Below are 15,999 nucleotides of genomic sequence, written 5' to 3'. Positions count from 1 at the left end.
AGTGAAACCAGATAACAAACTATCTACAAAGTAAAAAGCTCGTGCTCTTGTTGCTCTGCTACTTGGAAAACTGTCTGGCTTACCAGTGTCTGGTACTGGTTACTAGAGCCAACCTTCTACCTGGCAATCCCAGAAAAGTATGTGTGAGGAAATACCTGCAGTGAATTTGTCTGTAATTCTCATTAGGCCTCTAACTTGCATTTTAACTTGAATAATTATTTATGTGTGAGTTTAAATGAGTTATGAAGGATTTTCCAGTTTCCCTAATAGAAAAAAAAGACAGCCAGAAATAAAAACAGTGAGAGATGGGTTTTTTTTTTTTTTTTTTTTTTCCATGACCTTACTGAGTTTGAAAACTATGTGGAAAAAATTTTCCACGAGGTTTGTCCACAGGCTGATGTAGCCTCCCTCCTTGGGAGATTTTTGGGACCCATCTGGGTTAAAACCCTGAACGACTTGGTCTGACCTTAGAGTTGACCCTGCTTTGATTGGGAAATTGGCACTAGAAGTCTCCTGATGTCCCCTTCAAGCTCAATTACCCTATGGTTCTGTAAAATTAAGCTAATAAAATATCTGATTTGCCCTTACCAGAGTTGAAAGGGTGCTGAAATGCTTCTCCTTAATATAACTTGCTCTTCTCTGAAGAGCAGATAGTGCTGTGTGTTTGACACTTCTGTTTTCTCTTTTTAGGTTGGTACACAAGATTTCGCCAGGCGATTTCACGCAACATATGTTTCTTGGGCTGTTGCTTATCTCTTAGGTTTAATCTGCCTCATTCGAGCCTGCTACTGGGGAGCCATTAAAGTCAGTTATCCAGAGCACAGTTTTGCGTAGAGAAATTGTTAGGTTATAGATGAATGTCTAGTAATTCTGGATATTACATCTTGGACACTTTTAAAACCTTTCCTATAAGGATTCCATTCTGTTCAAAGTAGTTTAAAGACTGGGGGGTCTCTAAGAACAAATGTTCATTGCACTACATAATATGCAAATAGTTTGTTTTGCTGCTAGATTCCCTAGCTCTGAATACTAAGCTGTGTTTACATGTTCATAACTCTGTCTTTATAGGCGTTGAATTTTATTTCAATAGTCAGTATTAATTTTTACATTTCCTTTGTTATGTTAAAATCCGTCTGCCATTTTTCTAGACGATCAGTAAAAGTTCAAAAGCAAGAGTGTTTATAAGTGTTTCTACAGTAGCTTCACATTTGTACTTCACATTTTAACTAAAATTATATTCAAGTGGCTTGCTTTAAAACCTAAGCAATAAGCATTTTGCTTGAACTGCTTACTGTACCTTTTGCCTAAGATCATAGTGACCTTATTCAGGAAATGAAAGTTATGGGTATACTTTAAAAGACTGACACTGTTGCTAGAGAGACATTTGTAAACGCTGTATGCTTGGAGATTTTTCAGGTAGAGAGAGATGCTATTTTGGTAGTCCAATTAAATTTCCATCTATCCAGGATTGGATTTCAGTTAGGATAAATGCTTTCTTCTCAAGGATCCTGGGACTGAGGTTTTGGGTTTTTTTGGTGTTTTTTTTTTTTTAACTGGCAAATCCTAAAAGCCATGCTCGGATTATGGAACTTAACTCAGTTATTCATACAAGTTCCTTTACAGGGTCTAAGGGAAGCATTTCGTATGAATTGGTTTGTAATTCTTCAGTGTCATGTAGATGACAATAAGGTGGTGATGGGTTTCCTCTTACTTTTCTCTGATCATGTCAGATTTTCCCTGTTTGGAAGAGTTATGACACTGGTCACTGCAAAGGGAGACACTGTAAATTCTCATTAACTGCTGTAATAAGGAAATGAGTAAACTATTACTTGGACCATTCCATCCAGTACATCTAGTCAATTTAGCACTGACTTGCCAAGAGAATACGGAAACAGAAAGTTTTTTCTAATGATGTATTCACAAAGGATTGAGGGACCAGTTCTTGCACTGCCCATCTTTATAGTTTTAAACAAGTTTTTGCTAAATTCAGAAGGAATGCCCTGAGTGATTTAGACAAGTGTAGTAATTTAGATAATGGGGTCAGATGGGTAAATTAATATGGATGTTTCAGGGATACATGTAATTTAAATTATCTATGTTCCTGCTAAGTCAAAATGATATTCGGATAAGGATTTTGGAGCACAATAAATGTAAATGATCAAACTGTAAATGACCTGTCTTTGTATGATGCTAAATGTATAAAAGCAGTAGCTCAGGATTACAATGTACCTTTTACAAATAAACTAATAAATAAAGATTATTATTCAAACTTAATGTATTTTGTTATTTATATGTAAATAAAAATGGAAAAGTGGAAGAATTTCCTAGTGTGATACAGAAACCACAAAGGTATTGCACAGCAAAGGTGAACTTTGCATTTTTACCAAATGGCAGCCTCAGGAATATAAGACAGCAACAGCAAATTGATCTTTGGTTGATGTCAATTGCTTGTTGATGGACTACAGTAATATACTGTCATCTTTTTCTAATGCTTTTCACATCCCTTCGCTGTAGGGATTTGCAGTACGTACTTGCATCTTAAACCTGTGAATACTCTTTTCTGTTATTTTGTGTTTCGAAATACTGCCTGTACTCCACATTCTGAAATACAGTAGGCTGGGGCTGTACAGAAAATCATCCACTGCTTTTGTAATTTCAGTGGGGGTTGGGGAGAGGCTGGGTATAATGTTTTAATGAATCTAAGGAATTTGCACTTTTTCCCCCTGTGTTAAGCTGTACTTTATCTCTTGTCTCGTGCTTCTCCTTTTTTCTTCTCAACTTCTTTGAGCAGAAGGGACAATATATGGACAAAGTAACTTATTTTTGTCAGTCAGGGTACTAGCATGGTTTGTCTCTTCCTTTTGCAAAGTAAAACATGGCAGTTATTTCTATTAAATGTGTCATTGCATTTCAACCACTGCTGGATACACAGAATCGTGATATTTTAACCAGCGAAGAAAATTAATGGTAGAAGGTGATGGGTCTTTACAAGGGACTCAGATAGATCTGGCCATTTGTGAAGCAGGCTTGCTTGCAGACAGTCGTGATGTTCTGTGCTGAACTACATGTCAATCTGTTAAACTTCTCTAAGCTTTAAGTAAAAAACCATAAATATTAAAATCCTGTGCATACTGACCACTAGAAGAACTTTCAGTTTTTATAGTCACTTGTTGCTTTTGTTGCCTTTCAATAGTCTTTTCCTCTCGGTATTATTTCTGTGTTAGGTGTGGGAAGGAGTTACTCGAATTTACAATTAAGGGCTTCTGTGCTTTCAGGTTTTATCTCCACTCTTCCTTGCTCTCCTTCCACTCCTTCCCACCAAAGATCTTAAACTGTGTTTAATTTTTTAATTATAAACCTACTGATGCCTGAGTCTTTTACTGGTTTTGTTTGTACATGTCATACATGTTGATATGTTGTCTTATGAGGCCTAGGGGGTGGTAGGAGATCTTTGTCACAAGTAGCATGTTGAAAGAAGCTGGAGGTTTCAAATCAGCCTGATAAGAATTTCACCGTGAAGTGCTTGGAGAAGGTGCTTGGAGAAGATGCTGGAGCAGCTGTGGAGTCATTAGTGGTTATTGCTGAGAAATGGATGGTGGTTTTCAAACAATTTTATGTCTTTATAAACAGAGGAAAAGCCAGGGCAGCAGCTTAATAAAAAGTATTAGAAAATCCTTGTAACTAACTTTAGGGACTTGAATAATAAGTAGGTGAGTAGCAGCAAGACAATTTGTCATGTTAGATCCATCTAACGGCCTTTTCCAACAACAAAAATTCCACACTGAATGCAGTATGCACTCTAAAAATATCTGTGAAATAGTCTTCCAAGCAAGCTTGAGAAACACATCAGTAAAATTATTCAAAAATAGTGATTTTCAAATAGGGAAGATGTAGCAAATACATGCCAGCTATTTGGAAATACTTAATATTTTTGTAAAGGTAGTATGCTGTTCATCTATTTCACTTCTAGCTGTTAAAATCTGAGAGCAAGCTGACTGACTGCATTAAGTTAACTCATCCTGTTTTCCTACTTAATTTCTTTATGTGTGATTTGGATTAACAGTGGCAGGGACTGAACTTTCCCTTTGTTGTGGAAAAATAGATCAGTGTTGGAGAAATGGGTGTCACTAAATTACTTGGAATAGAACATTCTAATGATAATATTTAGTATAATGTATAATATTTGAAAGCTGGACCCTCATTATATTAAATGCCCCTTCATGCTGAAGATTATTCTCTTTATAGTGGAGTTACAAACCATGTTTATTTCAGCAGCCAGATCAGATTAAATTGTCCCCACTCCTCAACCTTCAACCTATCCTTCATCCCTATCCCATGGCTTACCATCAGAGCTGTACTGGAGGAGTGCGATCGACTGCACTGTACACCCATTGCTGTAGGGCAAAAGCCTGCTTGAAAATAATTTAGAAAGTGCTTCCTTAATTCAGATTTCTTTCTATGATTTTGTTGGTACCATTGCTGCAGCAGACTGCATGAAGGTGAAGGAGCAAAAGGCTGGTTGGAGGTCATGAAGGAGAGGCGAGAGAGGAACTTAATCCGATTTAAGTTATTTGCAAGATTTTTGTTATGGATATTTGAGCCAACAAGAAAACAATATCTAGGCTCAATTTCCTACAGCTTTAATCACAAAAGGACTTTTATTTTAGAACAATAAAGCTACTTGTAACTCATGTTACACTTCACTGGAATCTGGAAGAGTCTACTAGGGAGGTATCCCTCCATCACTTCCTCTGCTTTTTCTCCTCTTCTGTAGGCATTCATGTTGGCTGATTTGGGGGGAAAAAAAAGGTCATGAGGCTAAACAGATTTTGGAACTGGGTTTTATGGTTCCTTTTTAATGGTTTATTAACAAGAAGTGTGTTCAGCTAAAACTAGTGAACATAAGTAACAAATCTGATTATGGATTGGAAATTGCTGATCCAGATGACAAAGCTGTATGTCATTGCAATGACTTAGTAAAATGATTATCAATTGGGTTTAAGAACATTTATAAAAAATGGCTAAAAGATAAAACTGGATGAGACACATGGGGTCATAAGGACAGTTGCATATTAGGGTTTTTTCCAGTAACAGCATGTCTTGTAATGGAGAAACAACAATTTATTTCTAAGTAAATTTAATATTCTCTCTTTTACATGGCTTTATATAAGTTTGTTATGACATGATTATAGTTCCAGCTTACTTAAAATTTATGTGCATTGCTTAATGCTTAAAAAAATAACAAACCCAAAACAATTGGGGCAGGGATGGAGAAACAGATTAGAAAAACACTTCTGAGGGCATGCTGCTTATTTTTCTTGCAATATTTCCTAAGGACTGCTTTGAGTTAAACTGTGTGAGAAGGAAGTTGCTAACAGGCTCACAGGTCCAGGCCAAATGGCATAGAGCACATTACCTTCACAGAAAGATCAGAATCAGTTTCTAGTATTTCCAAAGCAACATCTTTAAACTTTCACTGTTCGTTAGTGAAGTTTCTTACCCATGTCTAATACATCTTTCTTGTCATGCTTTCAGTTTGTTTAAAAAATTAGCAGAGTTGCCTAGATAGGAAATAGGTAGAGAATTTAATTTTATATTATTTGCCTATGTAATATTACTGGAGTATATTGAGCCCTCTTGAATTTTGTGATGTGATTATCATATTTTTCTTTGGATATTTTTAATTTCATATCTGTAACTATGTTGTATCTGCCAGTTTCTCGAGATAAACTTTTGAAGTATACCAAATTCTTGCCTCTTAAATACAGTTTTACATACTGAACATAATTTGTAACTATTTCAGAGAGATAAAACATAAAGTACCTTGAAAAAAACAATCTTTAATACAGGGTTTCTGTTAAACAGTAATTTGAAAGGTATAACATACCTCCCAAGAAGCTCTCTAGACTTGGAGCCTCTTGCCCTGAGCAGGCTATATGGCAAGGAACCCCAAACAGCCACCAGATGAGCCCACAGAGAGCATGCAGGTGTCCACCAGAGTTCCCTGGCTGTATTTCATTGAAAATGCAGTCATCCTAAGAGTCTCCCCTTCAGAAATCTGAGTCTGACAAACTGGCACTCTCTGCTTATTTTTTTTCCCCATCAAAAATTACTCAGCTCACTCTAATTATCAGTGCTGAAGAGGGTTGAAAGAGCCTATAGAGACTTAGAAAAATTTCACCTGTGTGCTTTCAGTAGACATTTGTTAGAAGTAGGCAGCTAAAAATTTCAGAATATCTGTTTTGTGCTGGATATCTTTCCTCTGAACCGGTTAAACCGGTACCTTCATTCTGGAGGTGCAGGAAATGCACATGGCTTTCCTGTAACCTCTCCTTCTTCCATTCCTCAAAGAAGAAAGGACTGCCTTCACCAGTACTGCAGGCTATTTTGTTGGCAATCGGGCAGCATGAAGGAAGAAAATAAAGGGGAGTGTCAGGATGAAGAAGTAGCACAGAGGGGGACAGTGATACAAAACTGAGGCCAAAACCACAATCCATGAGAGTCAGACCAAGGAATAGAATCAGAGGAAATCACACCATGGAAAATTAGGAAGAAACACCTAATAATTTATTAGCTACATTAAATTCTGCTTAAACCAACCTTTTTACAGACTGCTGCTTTTGTGGTTTTTTGGGCATGGTATGGTATGCCTTTTAGCACAATTATCTAGTCCATGAAGGATTGCAGCATCTCTGCAAAGATGCTTTTAGTACTCCCAATCACTGTCCACCTGACTTTGCAGCAAAAGGATGAGGATGGAGAGAACCTGGGCTATGAGCTAGTCTTCTGGACTTACTTTTTTACACCAATGTGTCTATATCAGCCTATCCTGTATCAGGTAATGGGAGCTGGAAGATCTGTAGCAGCAAAACACTCCTCTGAAATTAAGAGCACACTTGTGTTCCCTACAAGTTCCCTCCATCAGCACTATCCTATGTAACCAAGGGACCCTGGAGTTCCTGCCAGAAATGCCCTGAGCTTGACAGCACCCACAGGCAGAGGGGGAGCCCATATAAACTGTAGAGCTGAATCACCTCCTGAGGGCCAAAACAACCAAGAAACAAGAACTACAAGGGTAATCTTAATTTCTGTGAGTTTTTTTTTTTTTTTAAATTATAAATGCATAAATGTCACAAAGCTGTTGTATTTAATGTTATATTTACATTGTCTAAACTGGACACTAGGGAGGTAATGAAGCTAAGAGAAATTGTTAAAAATGCATGCATAATATAAAAAAACCTCTCCACAAAATAAATCGGAGTTTGCTACGGAACAGCTTAGATTTTCCTCAGAGATCTGGCGCTCTCATACACACACACACAAACACACACAAAAGTTTCTCATAGTTGTTATGCATTAATCTCTTTCTGAGCTGGTTTGCAGTCAGCTCCATACCAGCTGCAAAACGATTGATGGGACACTTGTCACCATAGGCATCACTGTGTACCTACTGTGCTATGCAGCTCCAACAGGACAGCTACCCTCAGATCCATGAATTTTATTCTGATTAGAAAAACACTAAAGTAGTCTAATTTACGTATTGCTGAACAGGACAGAGGCTTTTGAATCTGCATTTCTAGTCAACATACTTCCAGTTTTGTTTAAAATGTTCTGTCACCAGGATCAGAAGAGATGGGCAATAGACTTCATGGACTTGTAGGCTTGCAGCAAATTACACCTTTTGTGACTGTTAACCATGAAAAGAAGACATAACCTTAAAAAAGTGTTTTTCTTTCCTGTTTTGGAAAACATGACATTGCAGCTATTATCAATAATAAACCCTCAGATGTATAAACATACTACAATTCAGTTTGCAAAGGCAGAAATGGTGTAGTCAAAACATACTGTATAGATCTGGTATTAACTCTGTGGCAGGAAGCTTAACAATAATGCTTTTTCCAGTCTAACAAAGTAAAAATTGGTGAGAATAAACCTTGGGATATATCTCATTTTGGGAGACAGGCTCTGTCAAACAAATTATTGACTTTTTCCTATGCTTTATTGTTAAGAAGACAGAGCAGGTTGAGAGTGCAGAGAGCTCACTGTCCTGCGTCTCTGGACGTGGGAACAGTGATGTTTGTGTCACGCACAGTCAGCGAGGCACTGTTTGGGATAGTGCCCTTCTCTACCCCAAAGAAGCAGCCTGGCTGTCACAGCAGCCAGCCCTTGGTACAGTGCCAGCAGCAAGAACTTCCAGCATTGACAGAAAAGACAGTATTACCATTGCACAAGGCATAATCTTGTTATGCCCACAACATGTATTTTTTTACATGCCCAGCTCATGTATTTTAATACAGCATTAAGTGTACTGGACTGTTGCTAATACTGATTTGATTTCTGAGAGTAGGCAGAGGAAGAATAAAATGATGACATTTACAATTCCAGTGTTTATACTTGTGAAATTTAATTTACCTCCCCACTAGGATTAACTGCTTTTAGTTTCACACTTGTAAGTGCACAGGCTAGCTGAGCTGGAAAACTTGAATGGAATTTTCAAGTAACCACAGATCCTAATCTTGGCTTGAAAGAAAGCCTTGGTGTGGAGCTGATTTAATGAGATATTTACGTGAGCTGACTAAACCCTAAGTTTCCTATTCCATTATTATGTATGGAATCTGTCATTTTTAAAGTCTATAATATTTTCAAAATTGTTGAAGGAATATATGCTTTAATGAATAAAACAATTTCTAACTCTTTGACTAGAGTGATAGAACATTTTCTGTTTAGTACAACTATATAATATAGTCTTAGTGATGCCCATATTGCTAACTTTGCTTGGATTCAGAACATCAAGTTAGGATTTACTTCTCCTGCAAAAAATGGTATTGCTGATAAGAAACTGATACAACTGGAGACCCTGAAGTTGCTTTCCAGGAATGAGGTAAGACTGGACAACAAATTCCTGACCCAGAGCAGCGCATGCATAATGTTCAGAATGGAATACTGACAGCCGTGTTTAACTTTCAAAATACATGTATCTACCCCTCGTTGGGGGAGGTGGGACGAGTGGAGAGAGGGTCACAGCAGCTCACATGATGAATTCTCGTTGAAACTGATATCCTAATGATAGATTTCTGTGAAGAATGGCTGTCAGAAGACTCCCTTTAAAATCTAAACTTCCTAAATGCTTTTGTGCTTAATTAAAAACTTTGGATTAAAAACTAAATAAATCTGAAAATGTGTTACATTTGTTGATTAAACTGCAATTAATATGTTATTTAAAAGATTATTCCAGAAAAGTACAGGTTTCTCATAAACCTTGGTTTTGATTGGCAGTGGCAATTAAAAGCATGGAAAGTAAAATACTTGCCTGAAAATACTTTTAATATTTACAGCCTTTGAGTCCTTTTATTTACAGAGCTTATATAAAGACTTTTTTTTTTTTTGGCAAATTGCTTTCACTACATTCATATGATAAACATTAAATCTAAATTAAAGCTCCATAAAAATGCATTTTTAAAAACTTTTAATATAAGCTGTGGTAGAATATTATAAAATAGATGGATATGATGTAATGGTATAAATTTGTTCCAGACCAAGACATATTATTGATGTAATACTTCTAAAGCCCTAGAAAGTACGATTTATTAATTAAAACAAAGGAATATCTGTAACTGCCTTGTGGGGCCAAGTGTCTCTGCAAACTTATGCTCAGAGACTGATCAACAAACTATTTTCTACATAGAAATGAGAACTTGATCTGATGGTTTTGAGGTTTCCTTTTTATTTTTAATAAGATGAATTGAAAATCTTTTAGTTTTTGCCAGTTAGGGGGCTTACTCTCACTAACATCAAAGACTTCAACTGTTCATTTTGCAGGCAGTGAATTGCTTTTTCCAATTCATATACAAAAGTAGAAACTTTTGCATATTCAAAAAATCAAATTTTTATTCCTGGGATGACTTTAGGGCTTCAGTTCCAGAACAGGATCTGTAGGTACTATTTTTTTTTCATGTTTGGGTTGTTGGTTTTTTTTTTTTTTAATTATTCCTATGTTTGGTTAATGACAGCAGCAATTCTTTTGTTTCTGTTTTGCTGTTGTTCCTTCTTCTCATTTGCTGTTTGGTGACCTTTGCTTTTTCCCTACCTTTGTCAGTGTTTCAGAGGCACACAGTAAATAATGGGGTAAGACCAAGAGCATCCAGGTGAGAAAAAACGCCTTCTCGGCCAGAGCAACCTGCTGTCCTGAGTTACAAAAACAGGAGAAATTTGATGGGTCCATTGCTACAATGAAGTGGCAAGCCTAGATAACTGAGAGTAAGTAAATGATGGGTGTATCAGAGCATAAACTGTACAGTTTCTGGCTTCTAGTAGGATGATCTGCAGTAGGCAATGCCAAGCCAAGGCACACAATGTGTTCATTTTCCCTTAGTGCACCCCACTGCAGGTCTTCTCTTGCCAGAGCTTTCCTGCTTTTGGCAATTAGTTTCTATGGCAAGGAGTCCCTGCCCAGGCAGGAGTTAGTTCACTGACTCTATGAAACTGCTATTTCTGGCAGAGAAAAGGCAACTGCAAAGTGGACTGACAAAGCTTACAATGCTAGACTTTCTTCTGCACTCCTCTGAACTGCTTTTTCTCAGATCACTTCACACTACCTTGGTTCTCTCGTGCTGGTTCACGTGGCAGGAGATGGCAGTTCCTCACCGTGAAATACAGAATGATGTTTTTTCTTACATTCTCAGTGTTTGACAGCACACACAGCAGCCACATTATCTCTATGCAGTGAGTAGGTGTATGCTCCAAACTCTGTTTTAGGAGTTTAAGGCTCGTCCCCTGCCTCTTCCAAAATAGAGATGATGTATTTCATAATGCAGAAAGATCAAATACACACTAAAGTTACACCGGCTGCTGCTTTATTAGTTCATCTTTGCAAGTTACTAGATATACATTACCTAGAAGAATAGACAAATACCAACTTAAAAGCTATAAAAATATTAATATTTCTCTTGTAAATAAATTAAAATTTAAATATCAATATAAGAAGCTTTATTCTGATTCCTTATAAATCAGCCATACCTCACGTCTAGCAAAAGCTAGCCATAATTATTCCATTCCAATATTTGGTAATTTGTCTTTAGTAATTTCACAATATATTTTAAGGTGACAAAGCAAATCTGGGTGCATAAAAATGGATTAATTTACGAAGGATTACTTTTCAATTAGGTCATTCTAACCCTAATATGTACATACACACATTTGGAAACATAACAGCTTTATTAATTTGAAATCATATTTCCTATTAGGCATATAAACTAAAATTGTCAACAATTGTCAACAATTTTGATCACAATTTTTCTCCACACCTGTGACATAAACAATTATCTCAATCCAGAGAAGCATGAATGCATAGTTTTAATGTGTGTAATTTTTATAATCTCTACTGTTTTGCACAAGGTGTTTCCTTATGTCACATTCCAAGCTTTGGCCTTTATTTTTAACTTTTATGCTCTTGGTCCTGACTTATTTATTCACATTTTACTCTATCTTTATTTACCAGTACAGTTTTGGTGCCATTTGCTGAATCATGCTGATTTAGTCTGAATCTAAAGGTAGCAATGTCTTAGTCATAAGACCCTATATATACTCGTGGTATTAAAGCTATGACAACAATCTCAATCAGCCTAAGAACTAAAACCAATTCCCATGACTGAAATACTGGAAAGCAGAATTCCTCATTCCATTGGAGCAGGAGCTGATTTCTCTTGAAGTTTCTTTTCAGATTCAGAGACTAACTCCAGCATATATAAAGACTTTTAGGTCTTGTAATTCAGCTATATCAGATGTAAGGATTCAGAATAAAGGAATCTATACAAATAACAGGTGAAATTCTGGCCCAAACCCAGAAAAGAAGTGCAAAACTTTCACTAAATGTATTAAGCCACGAATTTCAGTCTCCCAAAGCAAATTGAACTCTTCTAGGATTATTATTAATTATTAAATGCATGAGTCTCTTTCCCTGTACATATCTAAAAACACACAAGAGAACTATATGTGTGTTGGGGGGTTTTTGTGTTTTGTTTTGTTTGTTTAATCTGTCTCTTACTATGTGCATGTGCATATAGATTACGAAACTTTGTTCTGGATAATGATAGATGTGGATGAATTTCTATTGATTGATTCTATGCAGGACCACAAATCTTAACTTCTTTCTCTTATGCCTTTGTTAATACACAAAAATAAGCAAACAGCAGGTGCTTTGATACTTTCTGATACCCTGCTTCATATACAAAGCGAAGTTCATCAAGCTGTTAGCTGCAGTCTTAGAGTTTTCCTTCTCTAGGGATCCACCGTCCCATGGCATCTTCTTCCACTATCCAATGCAATCATAACAAATTAAAGCTCTTCATCTGAGCCATGCCCTCCACATGGTAGTTCCTTCAACAGAGGTACAGTTTTGTGCATCAAAAAAGGGCAACACTGAGAAGGGAGCAGTGCCTGAGCTGGTCCAGGCACTAAGAGCAGACCCTGCTACCCTGTGACATGGCAGAGCCTACAGGTTTCATAGACCTTCCTACCTTTTAATCTTCCTGCCAGTGGCTTTTGGGATCTCTTTCAAGAAGCAGGATGTGCAGCTGGTGTTTCAAAGCCTATAAAATAGGGTCAGTTGAAATGCTGATGTTCAGTGTCTGCAGTTACTAAGAATATTCAGTGCATCCTGAATGCACTGTTCAGTTCAGGTGCAATAATTAACCTCTGCAATTCAGTATTGCCACCCCTCCATGATGAGAGATGAACCTCATCCAAAATAATGAATGTTTAGTTTTCGTAGGTCTTTTATATATTTATTTATAAAATTAATTTTATCTGTCATTTAGGGATTTTTTTGATACTTGTATGGTGCCTTAGATCCATGTTGTTAAGATTTTCTCCACATTCAAAAAACCCAGAAATTAAAGGAAAATGTTGAGAATCTGTTACAATTAATGATCCTAGAAAATTAATTTTAAAGGAAAATACAAAATCCTAATTCAGGAGAAGCATGACAGTTGATAGACTTGAAAGCATTTTTGTATGTGAAGAAAATATATTTGATATATGAATGTATGTAGTATTATATGCTGATCATAAACATTTGAGCCTCTATTTAGTTACATGTGGTAAGCACCAAATACAGTACTAACTTCCCATTTTTAATTCAACAGTTTCTGTAGTCAAAAAGAACAAGATTAATACCCATGATTAATGTTCTGAATTCTCAAATCTATTGAAAGAAGAATATTAATATATTAAACAGCTCAACTTTAGGAACAGTCAGGGGATAAAAAACTTTTTGCATTCTTTCCCTGGGCTGCCTCCACAGGACAAGTCACTAGTTTAGCTGAAAGCAGCCACTTCACAAAAGTACAACTATAATATTCTGTGTGCACATATGTACATTTACAAGTACATTCTTGTCTCTCGGTGTCCTGTTGATTGACTTAATAAAGCATATAACATTGGAAATAATGTTTGGTTTTGCTTTGTGATGAAATTACTTTAAAAGTGGCTTTAGAAAAAAAAAGTTTTCAAAAAAAGTGCTTGTAAATAAATCACAATTACATATGCAAATAGGCTGATTACATTTGGCTGCACAACTGAATAACAAATTATAGAGAAAGTGGCTTTTTAATCTTGCAACTACAAGTCTGCCCTCAGGCTGACCCAAGAGTCCTTTCATTTCAGCTCAAACCCATTACTTTGCTGTTAAGTGCCATCCACTACAAAACTAAAATCACGTGCAATTACAATTACACGCTCATTTAGATGTGCAATTGGTCATTTTTTACACATGCAATATTGATACTGTCTTTCATAAATGTCTTCTGCTTTCCTGAACCAAACCTACCACAGGGAGTGTAACTGTGTGGCTTTCTGCACTCTTCGGCCTTTAGGAGCACAATCAGAATATTAAAAAGAAATGATCTCTGATTATTTCATCAGATAGAAAAAGACATTTGGTTTGGGAGCGAGTTTTTTCTATGTATATATGGATTTTGTTCACACATCTATTAAACCTTAAATATTTATATTTCGCTATATACAGTAAATCTCTCTTGGCTAGACCTGTCATTGGCCCTCCAAAATAATTACTGTGTATATCAAGTATTTGAGAGAACACTAGATTATCATCATGTAAGAACATAGACAATACCAAATGAAGTAGAAATTTTTAGTAGTGTAATTACCAGCACCAAGCAAATTGGGAGACAGTTGATAAAAGCTAAAGTTTTTTCCACTTTATGTTTTCATTTCCCACAATCAGAAGCACAATTCTCTCTAGGCACAGGCAAAGTTGCTTAAGACAGCAGGTTGCTGGGATCTGTGAAGTGGCTGCAGTCCAGCACTCCATCTTCCTCTGCCAGAGGCTGGAAAGCCTCACTGCTGCTGCTGGTATTGCCAACTCATGGGTGGCAGCGTGTGAGGTGATAACTATTCCTGCTGGGACAGTCAGTGCCTCAAAAACCAGCCATTACTTGCCCTAATATTCCCATCTTCCCAGCAGGCCCAGGAGCAACAAGCTTTCAAAGTAACTGGCACACACCATTTTTTTCCTCTTGCCCTATTTCCTCCTGCCCCTTCTCTTTTCCTTACAGATTAAAAGCAGCAGCCCAGTTTACAGCCCCTATGAAAAACACAAGTGAGGATTTTTACTGTTTAGTTTATCCTTAGCATATTTAAATCTGCAAAAATACTGGAAGAATATGTAATTCTACATCTCTGTGATACCATTTCAATAAGTCAAGAAGGGTTGTGTAGATCTTGTGTAAATCTGGTTTGCAGTACCTGACATGCTTCTTTGAAAAAGCACAACAGTCCCATGAAAAAACATACCTTTATCTTAGTTGCCCCACTGAATTTCTCATCAGTAACAGTTCTGGAGTAGCAGCCAACATTAATATTTATGTGCACTTACATATTAATAATTGATAATCAGTTCTGATTTAGCTAAGACGTGAATAGGGGAGCAACTGCTTTACATGACAATCTTTTGAGAATAGATGCTGGCTTAGAAGAAACAGGATATGTCTGAGTATAAACTAACTCACTTGGGAGAAATTACTTTAAACAGGACCTTAAATGGCAGCAAGTGGGTCAGTGAGCATGCAGATGTGCTGCATCAGTGTCTGCAAAAAGAATGTGATAGCACACCATGCGTGAACAGTTGAGGAAACCAACTGGAAGATGATGTTAGGAGAGACGACTGTAGGAGCATGACATCTGTATATAATAGCCGCTATTTCAAGGACAGTTTCAACTCTGCGTACCTAAGTTAATAAAATTCAGAGACTGCAGGAAAGAACCAATATGCTTGATGAAATAAAGCAGTCTTTATAAACTAGCCAGGACTGTACATCTTAATGTTGAATATTAATAATTAAGTACTTGCTATTTATACAGTTATGTACTTGATGTTACCTACCTCTTCTGTACAGTACCTCTGGACTCCCTAGCAGGTGATATTGAATACGTATTAAAAAAATTAACAAAAAAGTTAGGACTTTAATGTTGTGTACTTAGGTAAGATGACTACTGAATCTAGCAAACTAATGCCAGGAAATTGTAGTCTGCTCCTTTGGGTGTTTCCATTGTTAATTGTTGATTACATATTGTGAGATAAAATACACTTGAATTTCCAAAGCACGCAGGATGCCATCCCCTCTGTTGCTGAGAGGCCGTTCTTTGGTCCCTCCTGCCCATGTCACTGGTCAGTGCCATGGGGCAGGTTGGCGAGGGCAGTTTTCTGACTCAGTGACAGCTTCCCAAGGCCTGTGGATTTCCCTTTTCCTTCTGGACGAGGTTAGCTGTGGAGGTCCACAGTTGTGTTCAAGAGTCGCTTATTTTCCCCTGTCTTCTGACAGAACACGACTCACTTTGCGGGCCAGGGGGGCACACCCCCTTCACTCATGTCCAGCCCCTCTCAGACCCGCCCCCAGAGGGAGCTGGGCCGCCGCACCTCCCCTCTCCCTCCCCGCTGCCCGGGAAAAGGCTCCGCTCGGCTCTGCAGCGCCTCCCTCAGGG

General features: G+C 37.3%; 1 protein-coding gene and 1 long non-coding RNA gene across 2 annotated transcripts in view; one reads left to right on the top strand and one right to left on the bottom strand.

Annotated features, from left to right (window-relative positions):
• Nucleotides 1-2,274, top strand: part of PIP4P2 (phosphatidylinositol-4,5-bisphosphate 4-phosphatase 2) — a 24,404-nt gene extending 22,130 nt beyond the window's left edge. Inside the window, exon 7 of the mRNA XM_027659126.1 lies at nucleotides 691-2,274. Coding sequence (XP_027514927.1) covers nucleotides 691-834 — 144 coding nt within the window. The 3' untranslated portion in view covers nucleotides 835-2,274. The remainder of the gene's footprint in view (nucleotides 1-690) is intronic.
• Nucleotides 1-15,999, bottom strand: part of LOC113954597 — a 17,737-nt gene extending 1,738 nt beyond the window's left edge. Inside the window, exons 1-2 of the long non-coding RNA XR_003530279.1 lie at nucleotides 15,401-15,999; nucleotides 12,516-12,587 (exon numbers count right to left, since the gene is read on the bottom strand). This is a non-coding gene — a long non-coding RNA (uncharacterized LOC113954597). The remainder of the gene's footprint in view (nucleotides 1-12,515; nucleotides 12,588-15,400) is intronic.

Source organism: Corapipo altera, unplaced genomic scaffold, assembly GCF_003945725.1.
Source record: "Corapipo altera isolate COAL_440 unplaced genomic scaffold, ASM394572v1 52, whole genome shotgun sequence".
Lineage (NCBI taxonomy): Eukaryota > Metazoa > Chordata > Aves > Passeriformes > Pipridae > Corapipo > Corapipo altera.
Note: the sequence above shows the minus strand (reverse complement) of the source record. Positions and strands in the feature narration are given on the sequence as shown.